The sequence below is a fragment of the Amphibalanus amphitrite genome, unplaced genomic scaffold, assembly GCF_019059575.1.
Source record: "Amphibalanus amphitrite isolate SeventyFive unplaced genomic scaffold, NRLGWU_Aamphi_draft 001122F_arrow, whole genome shotgun sequence".
Lineage (NCBI taxonomy): Eukaryota > Metazoa > Arthropoda > Thecostraca > Balanomorpha > Balanidae > Amphibalanus > Amphibalanus amphitrite.
The window spans coordinates 15,375-32,660 of NW_024882616.1; the positions used below are offsets into that span (position 1 = coordinate 15,375).

Sequence of the window (17,286 nt, forward strand, 5' to 3'; positions counted from 1 at the left end):
CCACCATGGTGCGCTGCAGCGCAATGTCATAAAACATTCCATTTTAATTATAATATTGTACTCGATACGTGATGGTGAAACACTTGAGTTTGTGAGGATTGAGGAAACTTTCTGGGCTTTCGACGGTGCGATATATTTATTGATCTACGATATAACTAGTTACACTCTGAGTCGTAAATATTTATGATTTTCCCATTTATTTGGCACCAAAGGAGCTAAAAGGCAGTGTCGCCCTGTGCACTGTCCACTATGTTCCGTTTTGGTAACTGCGATGTATTACGCTTAGTGCAGTGAAATATTAAACGGACAAGCAGCATAACAATAAGTGTTTATAGCGAGATTTACGTACTATGATGTTAATTCTTTTCGACGGTCAAATCATAACATCGGAGAAAAGGAATGGCACTGACATCTTATTTCACACGCATACAAGACAAATTTGCTCAGTTAACTTAAATTTACAGAAACATAAGCTCGCTGCTATCGATAACCGTGAGTGATTGCGCCTCAACTCAACCATCTTTGCTGAGAAACTATGTAATAATATATTTTGTTGTGTCTTCCTTACTTTTGATTGGATCGGTGTTATGGAAATGGAGATATGAAAGGCGTGAGGAGCTAAGGTTATAGCAGCTGCTGTAATTTTACTTTAGATAGGAAAAACAACCAAAATATTGAACTAAGGAAATGTTAAGTTTTTAGGTACCTACTATGTATTTCAGACCCCATGAGACCCTGTCTTTCGGCGATAATTTCTTCATTTTTTGTCCAATTAGCTTGAAATTTCGACATAACATATTTCAGTTCAAGCGCCAGTTTTTGTCAATATGGTCTCTTAACAAAATATCAATATTTAGAGCACTTGTCGTTGGCTCGTAATGTTAATCATATTTTTCACCCGGATAGAGGCTCGCCCGCTGCCGCACCGGATTGAATAGGAGCGCTGGCCAATCACGTTACGTCGTGCTCAACTTGACTCCGCCCACTGGCCGTGACCGCGCTGGGTCTATGGCGCTTGGTCAGCACCACGGAGGGTTCGCAGCGGGACCGCATGCTTGAGACGAATGGAGTTGGCAAAGTTGTAAAGCAAAAAATCTCCGTTCGAGGGCATTGGTGTCCTCTTCTCCTTATTTTGGTATCTAAACGTCGAACCAGCTCAGGATATTCAGAATGATCAGAATCAGGGTAGGATGAATTATTAGCCTTCCCAGAACCGGCCGTAAAAGGAAAGATAGACGAACTCTTGGGCTCCGAGCATTTATTTAAGCCAGAGTTGCACCTATTTCATCGTCAGGTTGGGTCAGGTCACACCCTATCACCTATAAGATCATGCGTAAGCCTCTGCATTATCCCAAAATATTTATATACTTTGCACCGTCAATAAATGTTTCTGAGAAAGGCGCAGAAAGCAACAAAGTGAGATGACGAGTCGCGGGCACGGCCGATTGCCTGGCGCATTGCTCCAGCGAGACGACTGTATTCGTGATTGAAGCGGTGCGGGCCGCGGGGCGCCGGGCGGGACAGAAGGTGATTGTAACTGAACAGGATGTAGGTACGCCTTTGCAAATATAAATGCAAAGGCGAGGGCTTCAGCTAGTGCGTTACTTATGAGTGCTATTTTTGCTCATTCGGTTAGGTTACGGATGCAACGAAAACTGCACGGCAGCTACGTTCCATGCGATCCGCCCCGGTGCGGCAGCTACTGCCTCGCCCGCTCTACGCAGCCGACTGACCGGCCAAGGTCACCGCCCCGTCCGCCGGGAGGGCGGAGCTTAATGGTCACGTGTTTGTGACGTCACACCTACGCACGGATAGCCTCTACTCCACTGACCGATTTACGGAGCTGATTTTAACATTACGAGGCAACGACAAGTACCCTAAATTTTGATATTTTGTTAAACGACCATATTGACAAAAATTGGCGCTTGAGCTGAAATGTGCTTTGCGAAAATTTGAAGCCGATTGGATAAATATTAAAGAAATTATCGCCAAAAAACAGGGTCTCACAGGGTCTGAAATGCATAGTAATAGTATATTATTCTGGTACGCACTATGTAAACGGTGATAGCTAATTATCAGCATAAATACGGCCGTCTAACTATTTCTGTGTACCTAACCTACATCACGCATTAGTTCAGCTCAGTCACGTGCAAACACTAACCCCGCCAAGTTACGAAAGCTTATCTGCACTTCATCTCCGCATACATGCAGCAAAGCACTTGATAGTCACATTACGCAATCAGTCACCTGCCGGTCGGGCCCGTGCGGCGGTGTCTACCTCTGAGCTCGAGTGGACCGTCGTTGTACCGTCTGACAGATTAGCCGTGTCGGAAGACGGCGGTGCAGAGGCGACTGCGTGGTCGGCAGGGCGGTCTCTGGCCGGCGGCGACCGTGACTTGCATGTTCGCGACTCCCTAGCCCCCGCGCGATACGGCAGATTACCTGCCCGCTCAAGGCCGGCCTGGGGTGAGATCGGGACCTAGTGGCGCTTTAGTCTCCGTCTGCAGGCTGTAGAAGTGGACCAGACGCACGCACCGGACGGGATACCTACCAGTGCACCAGAGGTGAGCACTGAACAGGCTACAGTGCTTGTGTGTTGGAAGCTGTACGAACACGACCAAGTGCCGAGATCACTGGCAGGGCCAATACCTTCAGACAAAGTAACAGTACCTATCTGAACAAAGTCAAAGAGTATACAAGCTTCATTGGCCGTTTTTTTAGCTTCGTAAAACTCACGGTACGTTTTTTTTTAGCCAAAATGTTTTGTAAACTGTGCCACGTTAGCTGCTTTCCAGCATATTCACTAAGAGCTATTCGTACGTATGTAAGTACCTACATCCGGCATCCTCGTTTTTTTTTTTTTTTTGCAGTCTCCGAGATGGGCATTGACATTTACGCCATCAAGCCGAGCCCGCCATGCCGGGCCGCGTTTCTGGTGGCCAAGGCCATCGGCCTGGATTATAACCTCAAGATTGTGAGCTTGGAGAAGGGGGAGAACCGGACTCCTGAGTTCCTGAAGATGAACCCGGCACACACCGTGCCTGTCATGACGGACGGCGAGCTGTCAATAGGTGACAGGTAGGTACCTGACAGTGACAGGACAGATGTAACGATTAGATGTAATTGAAACGGAAATGAGAGGCGTGAATATGAATAAATCTAGCTTACGGTTTGGATGCAATACGGTTTGGTTGGGGAAATTTGGGATAAGCCTTGCATATCCCAACTTTTCCCACGTCGATTACGTTCAGAATTCCCCAATCGATTTCGAACCTGCCTAGACGTGGGGATTCCTCCCCAGCTCAGTTATTAAAAGCTATGGGAAATTTCCGTACAACGCCACCCTAAAAAGGGAATGTTCAAAGGATGTCCGGATTTGTCAAGAATTTATCGACCGGCCGCCCAGGGCAGGCTACGATACCATATGGGAAGCTTCCATCGTTTGCAGGGTGCCATCCTAAGTTCCAGAAAAAAAACATCCTGATGCAAGTCCCATTCCGATTCGGTAAAGGTTAGGCTAGGTTGACAAATCCTGAGGAGGATCGGACCGGAATGGCTGGAGATGAAAATTTCGTGAAATACCTAGCAAAAGTAAAAGCAATGCGTAGTTGTTTGGATTAATACTGACAAGTAGTAGTATAAATTTAATTCCTCAGTTATATTTATGTATTGACAGATCAAAACGCGTTTCGAATAAATCGTCTTCAGTTGGTCTATATATACAGACCAACTGAAGACGATTTATTCGAAACGCGTTTTGGTCTGTCAATACATAAATATAACTGAGGAATTAACTTTATAATGCGTAGTTGGCTTCAAATTGTACATACATTGTTATGTCTAGGGCAAATATAATATAAATGTGCCTGTATATCCGTAATTAGGTACCTAGTTACTTAAGAGTTGTTAGTTGTTGCACTTCAGATCTCGCTTTGAACAGCAACTGCCGAAAGAAGGCTCCACTTTCGGCATATAATTATATATATATATATATATATATATATATATATATATATATACATATCTATATATATATATACTTATATATATAGATATATTTATATATATATATATTTTATTGCAAAGACACTCCACCGCCTCTATTTGTTCCGGCAGCAAGGCGATCATCACCTACATGATGAACCAGTACGCGCCTGCCAACTTGCAGAGCCTGTACCCCCGCGACCCGGCCGCCAGGGCTTTGGTGGATCAGAGACTCTACTTTGACTCCCAACTGTTCTCCACCCTTCGCGGTATCGTGGTAAGTCTCCTAATTCCAGTTTATGGGAAAAAAGTCGATTTATGCTATTGTATTGTCAGAGATTTCCCGGGCAGCCACATTGGGAAACCCTTGGATGTCCCACCAGGAATCGCTGCGAAATTGCATTGTCAGCAATTTCGCAGCGATCCCCAGTGGAATATCCCTGGGTTTCCCATTGTGACTGCCCGAGAAATCCCTGCCCTTGGCTTGGGAATTCAAACAATTTGGCTGATCTCTCCCAATCGTTCCTAAAACTATTACCTAGTTGGCTCTTCCCAACTGTTAAAGGTAGTGTGCCACCTTCCAATGATTTCCCATTTTATTTTTCCTAGGATAAGAAGCTTCTGTTTTTACCTAATATCGCAAAAAAATCAAAAATGGGCCAGAAATAGTGCTTTTTTCGCCTAAAAGTTTATCGGTTTTTCGATACGTATAACAACTGTAGTGGGCTGACCTGCAAACAGGCGTCGGCAACAATCGCGAATGCGGCGCACACGTGACAATAAGCAAAGGTCATTATAGATTTACGACGTACGGGAATGAGTTATCAGCTGTCTAATCGTAGACAACACAATGTCTAATTTCAACTGTAAGCCTGTATTGGTATTGTTTCTTTAATTTGGCTGTCGAACATTAATTTATGGTTTGAAATATGATTTTATGTAAAATAATTGATATGAAACAGCCGTCTCTAAAGTTATGACCCCATCTCACCACATGAAAGTGGCAGAAATGACAATGATCAGCTGACGCATTTTTCTTGGCCGAAGTCAGAGCGCGCGGCCCGACGCACCACCACCGCACCACAAAGTATGAGCAGAAGCCACCTGCGGTAGACCGCGCCCAAAGCCGGGGCCCCGGTAACGTGAGGTAGCCGAGTCGGGGCAGCGTGCGCTGACCCAAGCCGGGGCCGCGGCTTTGGGCGCGGTCTACCGCATCCCCGGGCAGCCCCGGGCTATCACATGACACCGGGAGGACGCGCGGCCCCGGCTTGGGTCAGCGCACGCTGCCCCGACTCGGCTACCTCACGTTACCGGGGCCCTGGCTTTGGGCGCGGTCTACCGCACCACCTAACAGGCGTGTTCGAAACCGCAGGAGATGCTGATGAACGGGTTTATCGAAACTTGATTGGATGAGCCTATCGGTAATAGCGATTTCAGTGTGTGCATTTATTGTTCATAGCGGTGTGAAATGTGGTTGGGGTACGACCGACAACCCGTCGGGGCGAATTTCGCACTGGGGTACTCAAAATTTGAAGAATTTAAGACGTTTCCATGAGTTTTGAAGGTATGGATAAGTTCTAAAAATCCGGTTCTCTTTATCTGGACCATTAACTCCATACGGTCCAGGAAAGCTGGCACACTACCTTTAAGTAGTGACTTCCCGTGCGTTTCTGAAGCCTCCAATGAATACTACGGCATAGTAAAAAAAAAAACAATCCCAAACAAGATATCCTATGATTTCCCCAAGTGGTATTGGAATATCCCGCGCACCCCTTAGGCTCTACAAGGTGTCAGAGCAAAATGAGTAGCACGATCTAATAACTGAGAAACCTCTGAGCCTCTCAACTTTCCCCAAACGGGGGGAGCCTGGGAAAACCAGAGTATCTCGGTCATCAATAAAAGCAACGAAGCAATAGGAGGTGCTTGCATCAGAACATCGGGAAGGGGAGCATCGGATGTTTTAGCATTCCCCTATCCAGGTACGGGAATCATAGGCGGCGGAACGGGGAGGGCACCGGGGCACCGTGCCCCCCTTTGATTTTGACATTTTATCATTAGCCCTATGGGCGTTGCATGGAAAGAATGCCCCCCTTAATTGAAGGTGTTCCGCCGCTACTGACGGGAAATGCCTAAAAATAGCAATCCCTGCTCAATATTTCCCTACTGATCCCCAAGAGAAATGCTGACTGGGTAATACAAAGTAAATACTTCAACATGCATGCAAGCATGCAGGAAGCGGAAAACGATTTTGATTTAACCCGCGCACCGACGGGGGTTTGCGCCAACTTCGCACCGACGGGGGGGGGGGTCGGATGACCGCCCCCCCCCCTGAGATCTCGAGAACGAAGCAAGATAACGACAAGCGGTAGACGGCATCGGATACGCACGGACAAGGTCTACAATTTTTACAAAGGTCATTTTCAGGTCAGGTCAAAAATGACGTCACAGGGATCGAAAAAGTCAAAATGGCGGCGCTAGATATAGAGAGTTTTTTCTCAAATAACTTTCGAATTAGTCAAGATAGGAACAACTTAAGGGCACCATCGTGATCCTCTCGTCAATCCGCATCGAATGATATATATGTTGACCTCAAAAGGTCAAGGTCAAAGGTTGACCTCAGGTCACGTGACCTCGAGGTCATCATGTATATCAATCGATGCGTCTTGACGAGCTGAACACAATGAGACCATCCGCGCGACTGTATCTTGTTCCTGTACGGAGTTATTGGCAAAAAACCTTTGGTGACCTTTGATGACGTCACATGACCTTACAGCTGCCCAACAGCAAAACAGACCTCAAGGTAGTGAAGGTTGATCATATATGAAGTCATGTATGGTATATGGGGCCATTCCGACCCGTTTTAGTGGTAAAAACAGGGAGTTGATTTTTCCCCCATTGACTTATAATAGGGAGGTCGCGAAATTGACCTGACCTTAGGTCACCGATATCCAAATTCCGAGATATAAAAATTGTAGCTACTAATGACCTAATAACATCCTGCGACTTTCAAAGGCCTCCGACATCTATTGTAGCTCTGGCACGGTGACAAAGTTGCAAAAAAGTGACTTGAGGTTGGGTCATTCAAAGTGACCTGGTGACCTGACCTTAAAAGTTAGGAGGTTCAAACTTGCACACCATGTGTAAAATTGATGAGAGAATAGTCGTACCAAATTGTAGCGCCGCGGTTTTCCCGCTATCCGCGAAAAACCTCAGGGGGGGGGGGCGGATATCCGCCCCCCCCCCCGTCGGTGCGCGGGTTAACCCTCGCCCGTAAACGGCGATCTGCCACCTTCGCCCATGCAGGGGGGGTTTGGTGCGACCCCCCCCTTGGCGTTTGAAAACGGAGCGTCGTAGAGCTTAGCGGAAAAGACCAACGGATTGCTCTCGCCGAGATCTCGCGATTGGTGGTATATTTTTTGGTCCTAGGTCAACATTTGACCTACTTTTGACCGGTCAAAGGTCAAATTTTCGGAAAAATAGACTTTTTTCAACTTTCGGCGGCGATTGCGGCAAAACGGTGGGAGATATCGACTTGAAACCTTCACTATCGTGTTCCTTGATCAATTCTCTATCATTTGGTATGTATTTCATTTCCCTAGCTCTAAAAATGGCGCGTTGGGAGCGCCGGAAGTCGGCAAGGTCACAGTCGGCGGCAGAAATTCGAAAAATCAAAATTTAAATTTTTGAAATCTGATTGTATTTTTGGATTTGGGAGGTCCATTTGCTCCCTATATAAGCTAATATTGCTGCATATTCCCATTGAGGTGACAAGAATTAGCAAAATAGTGGTTCGGGCGCTTTTCAAAAATAGTACCGGACGCTGTTCCTCTTGTGACGTCATAGATCCGTGACCTGACCTGACCCGGTCAAGTTTCTTATACCATATGATAGCCAATACTTGCCCCAACATGCATGGGAAGTTTCATCACGATCCATCAACCGATGTCCGTACCATCGGCAGGAAACCTCGGGCGTTGGCACTCAGTTTGTGAAAATCCGGCCGGAGGCTGTTCCCTTTGTGACGTCATAACTCCGTGACCTGACATGACCCGGTCAAATTTTTTTTATCAAAAGATGCGCAAGGTTTGCCCCATGAGGTACCCAAAATTTGGCGGCGCTGCGCGCCGCCGTTTTTGCCTTATTTCCGAAAAGCCTCAGGGGGGGGGGTTGCACCAACCCCCCCTACATGGGCGAGGGTTAAAGAGAGCTTGATGTGCTGTTCGGACAATACCTACAACCTTTTACAACGCTTAATTTACACACATGCATAACTCCCGTATGTAAGGGTTTCGCTTCATTTGAGTTAACAACTGCTTCGACTTGCAAGTTGCGATAAGGCGCAGCCATTTATTTCACGAGCAGCCCGGCGCTTCACCATGACCCTCTCTGACGCCCCTGCTGCGCCCCTATTTCAGTTTCCTCTGCTGTACCTGAAGGACCTGAAGCAGTCACAGGCGAACATGCCGCGGCTAGAGGAGAACATGGCGCTGCTGGAGACGTTCCTGACGCGCTCCACGTACCTGGCCGGCGAGCACTTGACCATTGCCGACCTGGCCACGCTGGCCAACGTCTCTAGCATGGAGGCCTGCGGAATTGACATGTCCCGCTGGCCGCACGTGCAGGCATGGCTGGCCAAGCTGAAGGCCGAGCTGCCCTACTACGAGCAGGCCAACGGCGAGGGAGCTCAGATGCTCGGTGCCATTTACCAAAGGATACTGAAGGATCTGGGAGGAAAGTAGATGTGGTGTGATCGCTGAAAGGACTATCGAAAGGGCAGGCATGCTCTTGTGTTTGCCTCTAATAGTCTCGATAAAATAATCAGCAATTGTCCGTCAACAGGCATGGCTTAGGCCGTTCAACAAAAAGCTGGGTAGTTGACAGTACAAATATATCCTTGCCACTTAAAGTGCGCCAATAAGGCAATATATACCTACCGATAACTGACGATCATTTGTACATGGAAGTGTGAATTACTTTCATCGCCAAATAAATGGACACTGGTATCTTCACGCTGTATCAATCATTTCCCCGTAAAGGGTAAAGGGTCGGAACTCACGGAGCCCGGAGGCATACAAGAATCGCAGCTCTGCTCCAAGAAGAGAGCATAGGTGAAATCAGTTTATGTCTATGCAGCACGAACTGAATGGGAAACTGGCTTGCATGCAGTTCATAACAGCCGTTTCCACAACGGGTTACCTGGCGAATGCACCAAAGTTGACCAAATTTACACCAAAGCTCAGTTACAATGAATGTCTTCATATCGTGAATTTATTTCAGCGTTTTTTAATCGAAAATAGAGATGCTAATCGGAATATAGGTACCAACTTTTTGGTTTACCGATACCAAACCGATACCAACTTGGTATTTGGTATTTGAAGGCAAATGCATTTGGTATTTTGTTGGTACTGTGAATCGTACCTACCTAATGTAAAAGAGGCTGTGAATTCGGTAAAAGTTGGTATTTCCCTCAGTTTCCCAAGTTGGTTCGGTTTCGATATTTTTCCATGGTCAGGTAGGTATTGTTGGTTTTTGGTTTGGTATCGGTATCACGATTTTCCGTAATTGACATCACTAACCTTCCAGGCGGTGGGGGGGGGGCATTTTTTTGCCCCCCTTTACTTTTTTCGATATATCTCGAGAACCGCTGCGCCGATCGTCACCAAACTTTCAGTACCCTCCCGGGAGCAGCTAGCGCACATGATGACCAAAATTTTTTCCAAAGGCTATGATAGGTTGGCCGCTAATGACGTAAGAGTGACGTCATTTTTGCCATTTTCGACCCAAAAAAAGGTTTCGCGGGAAGAGCTGTCAGGCCTACAGCTTTAGAGATACAGAAAAATGTTTTTGACATAAAAGGTGTGGAATCAAAAGGGCTACAAAACTGCTATTTCGGTTTTTCGATTTTTTTTTATTTTGACCCCCAAAAATCAAAAAAATAGATTTTTTGAATATAATAGCCAAAAAAATCCAAAAAGTTTTTTGAATTTCGAAAAAAAACCGGAATATATGTGATAGTCCCTACCGCCTTCTATCTACATACCAAATTTGAGATCGATACCTCGTTTTTTGGCCAAGTTATAGCGAAAAAAACTGTTCAAAATTGATGAAGTCAAATTTTCAAACTCAATTTTTAGCGATTCTAGACCTCGTAGCGCAAAACAAAGACCACCATTAGACTCCCCGTGACGAGCTGCATCGAATCGATACCCATTTTATGCAAAAATATCAACTTTGAAATTTGACCTTTTTTGACCTGACCTTGACCTTAGCTCCACCAGAAAGTGACCTAAACCGTACCTGATGGTCTTATAACCAACACCATTGAGTTGGAAATGAAAAACTGGCCATAAAACATGCATCACATAACCTTAGTAAAGTTGGGCTCATGTGGTGACCCTTGGTGACCTTTGGTGACCTGACCTGTGACCTGACCTGGTATGACCAGTGACCTCTAATAGCAACATATGTACTAGACAACTGACGTCTTATCGCTGATTTTCGACAAAATGCGTTTTACTCGGTGTTATAGCGCTTTCCCTAGAAGCCCTGTGAACGGTGAAACATTTTATCTTTGACCTGACCTGTGACGTCATCGGTGACCCCGAGGTCAATGAAATTTGGTTTCCCTCAACAAATTTGACAGGGCTATCGAACGCCGTTTGAATTTTCCGGATCCGTCCAGTAGTTTCGGAGATACGGGGGGGGGGCAAAAAAGTGCCCCCCCCCCACACCGCGTGGAAGGTGGCTGGTAGGCCCACCGCCTGCCGGGCTAATCGATTAGTCTAATAATTTGAGATAATTTGACATAGCGGTCCATTCGGACGCATGTGTTAGAAGTGAATTCACGGAGGGCCTTTGCTATCACACTCATTAGCTGAGACAGATTATTGGCTGTCTTCCAGTAAGCGTCGGTCTTCAGGTATCCCACATGGGTAGGTAACGGCCGATGAGCGCAACCAAGGGTGGGCGGGTCAGCCAAGGGGTAGGGGTCCTCATCAAGAAACGGGCCTTAGCATCTCGTTTAGGCACCGGACAACAATATTCGAGGTGTGGATCTGATACCATGACACTGTACCTACATAGGTATGTCTGCAGCGTTTCGGCAGTTGTCCTAGTATAGGGCCTTGGTTGTCCTTGTCCTGCCCAAGTCACCATACTTTTCTCGCCAAAACTTCTAAAGCACTCCCACTCAGCAGATTTCAGTTGAAACAATTTTCCTACATAGCAAAAATTCATGACATATTTTCACGAATACCCTGTACCAGCAATGGGCCTTGAACAAGGCAGATAACAAACCTGGTGTTTAGTAAGCAGTCCTATTGCCAAGTTCAGAGCATTATGAAATACCTACAATGGGTTAATTAACTCAGCAATATGAAAAAACATTAGCTGAAACACTTCAAACATAAATCCACGTTTGTCTCGTAATGGCATGCATACCATACAGTATGCATCCGAATGTCATCTTCATCCTCGACTCGCGTTTCCCATAGTCACGCTGAGAGGGCAGATTCTGACTACTTGGCCGCTCAAGGCCGGCCTGGGGTGAGATCGGGACGAGGCGGTGCGCCCGTCTCGCCAGCAGTCTGCAGAGGTGGGCCAGGCGCACCGGACAGTTCACGTTCGCAGCAGACGTGAGTCCGTCGGCAGCGTTACCTTACTGCAACCACTGTGAGTGTTGACGTGTAGGCGCCCAACGCAGTGCGACATTCCTACTTACACCGTTAAACGGGCTACCTCCGACGTTTTGCCGTTTCATGACAGCCATCTGGTACACAGTTGGTGCAGATCAGGTGCAGTTTTGGTGCAGATTTGGTCAAATTAAGTTCAGTAGGTATAGCAGTTTTCACGACGGCAATCTGGTACACGTTTGGTGCAGGTTTGGTGCACATTTGGTCAAATTAGGATTTAGGTTCATTGTGTTTCTTAAAAGTTGTCCGTTTGGGTTGCACAGAGGCTTATATACTTTATTCTTCAAATAATCAGACATTATTTTTGATTTAAAACAATGAAATACATTCATGAAAACAAGATATTTGTTATTAAAAGAGATTACAATCAGAGATTATATTAGAAAGATTATAATTACATTATATAAAATATATTAATATAGATATTAAATATTTGTTCTAAAGAGATTATAGCTGCATATTTGGTTAAATTCGCTGCATTCGCAAAATACTCCGTCGTGAAAATGGTTTGTGTTACTGAAAAGTTATCAGTTTGGTTTGCACAGATGCACATATGAATCGTTTTTTATTATTAGACATTATTTTCGATTAATACACTGAAATAAATCCATATTATGAAGATATCTATTGTTACAGAGATTTGGTGCAGACTTTGTCAAATTAGGTGCATTCGCCAGATAGTCTGTCGTGAAACGGCTATTGAATCTTCACTTCCCGTTTTGCCGCAGTTTCCAAGATGGGCATTGACATTTACGCCATCAAGCCGAGCCCGCCATGCCGGGCCGTCTTTCTGGTGGCTAAAGCCATCGGCCTGGACTATAACCTCAAGATCGTAGACATGGAGAAGGGGGAGAACCGGACGCCCGAGTTCCTGAAGATGAACCCGGCACACACCGTGCCTGTCATGACAGACGGCGAGCTGTCAATAGGTGACAGGTAGGTGACAAGGATGGAAGTATATAACACAATAATTAGACATATAGAAATGAAATGAGTGACAGGCTAGGCATAAAGCCAGCCGGCACTTTGCCCGTAATACGGCCAGGGGAGGTCGGGATAAGCTCCGGAAATCCCAGCTTTCCATAGCGGGGAAGATTACATTAGAAATATCCCAACCTATTACGGACCTGCAGTTAGGGAGACGTGATATTTCGGCTCACCATTCTTTACCGCTGACTGGGAATCTCCGCACAACTCCCAACTTAAAAAGTAGAAGGTCACAGGACGCTCTGGGTGCAATTGGGACCCATTCGGAACCCTCCGGCCTCCGGGGTCCTGCGCGGGCCGTGCAGCGCATGTTACGATATCTGGGAGACTTTTAGGCTGAGCGAGGTGCCTATACAAGCTTCAGACCAAATCAATCTGCAATCCCATTCGCGAAAGGCTGGGCCATTTTAACAAATTCCGAGTAGTTGGTGGCCGGTGGGATCGGTATGTCTGGAGGAAAAAAGACTTATAAAAAGTAAAAGTAATGCGTAGTTGGTGCCTAAATCGATATGACCAGTTCACAATATAATCGTACCTGCATACCCCTGCTAAGGAATTTTTATGCATGCAGTTGTTACGTTCCGTTGCTTTAAGCAGAAAATGCCGTAAAAGGCTCCACAAATTTAGTTTAACATTCTTATTGTCCAAGACACTCAGCCACCTCTATTTGTTCCGGCAGCAAGGCGATCATCACCTACATGATGAACCAGTACGCGCCTGCCAACTTGCAGAGCCTGTACCCCCGCGACCCGGCCGCCAGGGCTCTGGTGGACCAGAGACTTTACTTCGACTCCCAGCTGTTTGCCAGCCTTCGCGGCATCGTGGTGAGTTTAATAAGTCCAGTTTGTGGAGAGAATTAACGCTTCATGCTATTGCCTTGCCAGTCATTTCGCACCGATCCCCAGAGGGATACCTCAGGGTTTCACCATGTGGCTGCCCAAAAATCCCCGTCTTTATCTGGGGAATCGAGACCTATTGTCTGATATATCTATCCCAATCGTTTCTAGACCGATTATCAGGCGTTCCCCAACCAATTGCCAGGGATGTCCAGCGCTATCCCCGAGCTTCCAATGACACCACAACACGGTAAATAAGCACGATCCCAACAAAAATATTCCAGGTTTTAGCCAATCGGTCGCTTGGAGTCGGAATATCCCTAATCGTCCCCAAGCCTGAGGAAAGCTCTAAACGTTCTGACTTACCTCAAACTGGGGAACCTGTCGAACTCGAGTATCCCAGCCACCACGGATCCAACAAAGCTATTTGAAAAAGCAACGGGATTTTCTAAGCACTCCCCAGCCAGGTAGGAGAATGTGCCGAAAATCCCAATTATGCCCTGATGTTCTCCAACCGATCCCCAAGCAAAATGCTAACAGGGTAATGCAAAGTAAATAGACACTGCCCTATGCGGAAAGCGGAACACGAACTTGATCGAAAGGCGTGCTGTACCGTTTGGACCGTTTAAACAACACCATTTTTGGACAACCACTCTTTGACAGTAGCTTGGATCACAACTTTTTGTCACGTTTAAATACACATAATATAATACACATGCATCTCAAAATGTTGACTTTGCTGCCAAGGAATTTAGTTGGTTGACACACTGTCACCTTACGAGCTGTGGTGAAGCGCTGATTGATTAATTTCTTCGGCTAACGGCGCTGCAAATCCATCATTGTTGTTATTGCTCACATCGCTCACTGTCTGTGTCTACCCATCGCCATCATCTGTTCTGACGCTGTCACTGCGCCCCTATTCCAGTTTCCTCTGGTGTTCATGAAGGACCTGAAGCAGTCGCAAGCGAACATGCCGCGGGTGGACGAGAACATGGCGCTACTGGAGACGTTCCTGACGCGCTCCACGTACCTGGCCGGCGAGCACTTGACCATCGCCGACCTGGCCATGCTGTCCAACGTCTCCAGCGTGGAGACCGGCGGTCTCGACATGTCCCGCTGGCCGCACGTGCAAGCCTGGCTGGCCAAGCTGAAGGCCGAGCTGCCCTACTACGAGCAGGCCAACGGCGAGGGAGCTCAGATGATGGGCGCCATGTACAAGAATGCCCTCAAGGAGCTGGGAGGAAAGTAGGGGTGTTGTGATCGCGAAAAACACTATTGAAAAGGCGGACATGCTCTTGGTTTCGCCTGTAATGTTCTTCAGAAAACATCGGTTATCTGTCGCTCACAGGCGTGACTTGGGCCGATCAACAATAAGCTGGATAGACGATAGTTGACAGTACAAATATGCCTTTGCCCATCCAAATGCGCCAAATATATAATATATACTACGAACCGATGCTCGTCTGTACATTGTAGTGTGGATTCTCTGTCTTTGTGCCAATAACTTGTCACATAATAAAGATAAAGCTGCTTTCAAAATGGTATCATTTTGTTCCTCTTGAACAGCTGAGTCGAATGATATACAACTTTAAGTACCGGACATTCTTAAGACTTAAGTTTTACTTAAGCTGTGCCTAACTTTTAGAGTACACTTCAACAAAAAAAAAAGTGTACCTATCAATCGACGCACCTTGACGTGCTGAGTTCACTGGTGCTTTTGTTTTTGCTCTATCTTAAAGGTAGTGTGCCAGCTTTCCTGGACCGTATGGAGTTAATGGCCCAGATAAGGAGAACCGGATTTTTAGAACTTATCCATACCTTCAAAACTCATGGAAACGTCTTAAATTCTTCAAATTTTGAGTACCCCAGTGCGAAATTCGCCCCGACGGGTTGTCGGTCGTACCCCAACCACATTTCACACCACTATGAACAATAAATGCACACACTGAAATCGCTATTACCGATATGCTCATCCAATCAAGTTTCGATAAACCCGTTCATCATCAGCTCCTGCGGTTTCGAACACGCCTGTTAGGTGGTGCGGTAGACCGCGCCCAAAGCCAGGGCCCCGGTAACGTGAGGTAGCCGAGTCAGGGCAGCGTGCGCTGACCCAAGCCGGAGCCGCGCGTCCTCCCGGTGTCATGTGATAGCCCGGGGCTGCCCGCGGGGATGCGGTAGACCGCGCCCAAAGCTGCGGCCCCGGCTTGGGTCAGCGCACGCTGCCCCGACTCGGCTACCTCACGTTACCGGGGCCCTGGCTTTGGGCGCGGCTTCTGCTCATACTTTGTGGTGCGGTGGTGGTGCGTCGGGCTGCGCGCTCTGACTTCGGCCAAGAAAAACGCGTCAGCTGATCATTGTCATTTCTGCCACTTGCGTGTGGTGAAATGGGGTCATAACTTATGAGACGGCTTTTTCATATCAATTATTTTACATAAAATCATATTTCAAACCATAAATAATGTTCGACAGCCAAATAAAAGAAACAATACCAATACAGGCTTACAGTTTAAGGCTCGACATTGTGTTGTCTACGATTAGACAGCTGATAACTCATTCCCGTACGTCGTATGGTCGTAACACTATAATGACCTTTGCTTATTGTCACATGTGCGCCGCATTCGCGATTGTTGCCGACGCCTGTTTGCAGGTGAGCCCACTACAGTTGTTATACATATCTAAAAACCGATAAACTTTTAGGCGAAAAAGGCACTATTCCAGGCCCATTTTTGATTTTTTTTGCGATATTAGGTAAAAACAGAAGCTTCTTATCCTAGGAAAAATAAAATGGGAAATCTTTCAAAGGTGGCACACTACCTTTAATGGGATCAAAAGCGAAAAACTTTTAACCCGCGCACCGACGGGGGTCTGCGCCAACTTAACGACATCAGATACGCACGGACAAGGTCTACAATTTTTACTGAGGTCATTTTCAGGTCAGGTCAAAGATGACGTCACAGGGGTCAAAAAATCAAAATGGCGACGCTAGATATGGAGAGAGTTTTTCTCGAATAACTTTCGAATTAGTCAAGATAGGAACGACTTCGAAAGGTCAAGGTCATAGGTTGACCTCAGGTCACGTGACCTCGAGGTCATCATGCATATCATTCGATGCGTCTTGACGAGCTGAACACAATGAGACCATCCGCGCGGCTGTATCTTGTTCCTGTACGGAGTTATTGGCAAAAACCTTTGGTGACCTTTGATGACGTCACATGACCTTACAGCTGCCCAACAGCAAAACAGACCTCAAGGTAGTGAAGGTTGATCGTATATGAAGTCATGTATGGTATTTGGGGCCATTTCGACCCGTTTTAGTGGTAAAAACAGGGAGTTGATTTTCCCCCATTGACTTATAATGGAGAGGTCGAGAAATTGACCTGACCTTAGGTCAAAATCAAAATTCCGAGACATACATATTGTAGCTACTAATGACCTAATAACATCCTGTGACTTTCAAAGGCCTCCGACATCTACTGTAGCTCTGGCACGGTGACAAAGTTGCAAAAAAGTGACTTGAGGTTGGGTCATTCAAAGTGACCTGGTGACCTGACCTTAAAAGTTAGGAGGTTTAACTTGCACACCATGTGTAAAATTGATGAGAAATAGTCGTATCAAATTTCGCGCCGCTACACGCCGCAATTTTCCCGCTATTCGCGAAAAACCTTAGGGGGGGGGGGGGGGGGCGGATATCCGCCCCCCGTCGGTGCGCGGGTTAACCTGTTTTAGCGAAATTTTAACATTTATACCCCCAAAACTCCCCTAAATATTGACCTAGAGCAACCAAATTT

General features: G+C 46.5%; 2 protein-coding genes across 3 annotated transcripts; both read left to right on the plus strand.

The window, feature by feature from the left end:
• Window positions 1-2,241: 2,241 nt before the first annotated feature.
• On the plus strand, window positions 2,242-8,993 carry LOC122370325 (glutathione S-transferase 1-like). The gene is made up of 4 exons (XM_043345807.1): window positions 2,242-2,564; window positions 2,871-3,078; window positions 4,117-4,261; window positions 8,400-8,993. Exons 2-4 carry the CDS (start codon window positions 2,879-2,881, stop codon window positions 8,721-8,723), a joined length of 669 nt encoding a protein of 222 aa, XP_043201742.1. The 5' UTR covers window positions 2,242-2,564; window positions 2,871-2,878; the 3' UTR covers window positions 8,724-8,993.
• Window positions 8,994-11,513: 2,520 nt separating this feature from the next.
• On the plus strand, window positions 11,514-15,042 carry LOC122370324 (glutathione S-transferase 1-like). Of its 2 annotated transcripts, none has more exons than XM_043345804.1 (4): window positions 11,514-11,618; window positions 12,404-12,611; window positions 13,342-13,486; window positions 14,424-15,042. In XM_043345804.1, the coding sequence occupies exons 2-4, from the start codon at window positions 12,412-12,414 to the stop codon at window positions 14,745-14,747; spliced, it is 669 nt and encodes a 222-aa protein (XP_043201739.1). In that variant the 5' UTR covers window positions 11,514-11,618; window positions 12,404-12,411; the 3' UTR covers window positions 14,748-15,042. The 2 variants fall into 2 exon arrangements, with proteins under 2 accessions (XP_043201739.1, XP_043201741.1); XM_043345806.1 differs by having other exon boundaries at window positions 11,517-11,655.
• The last annotated feature ends 2,244 nt before the right edge of the window (window positions 15,043-17,286 follow it).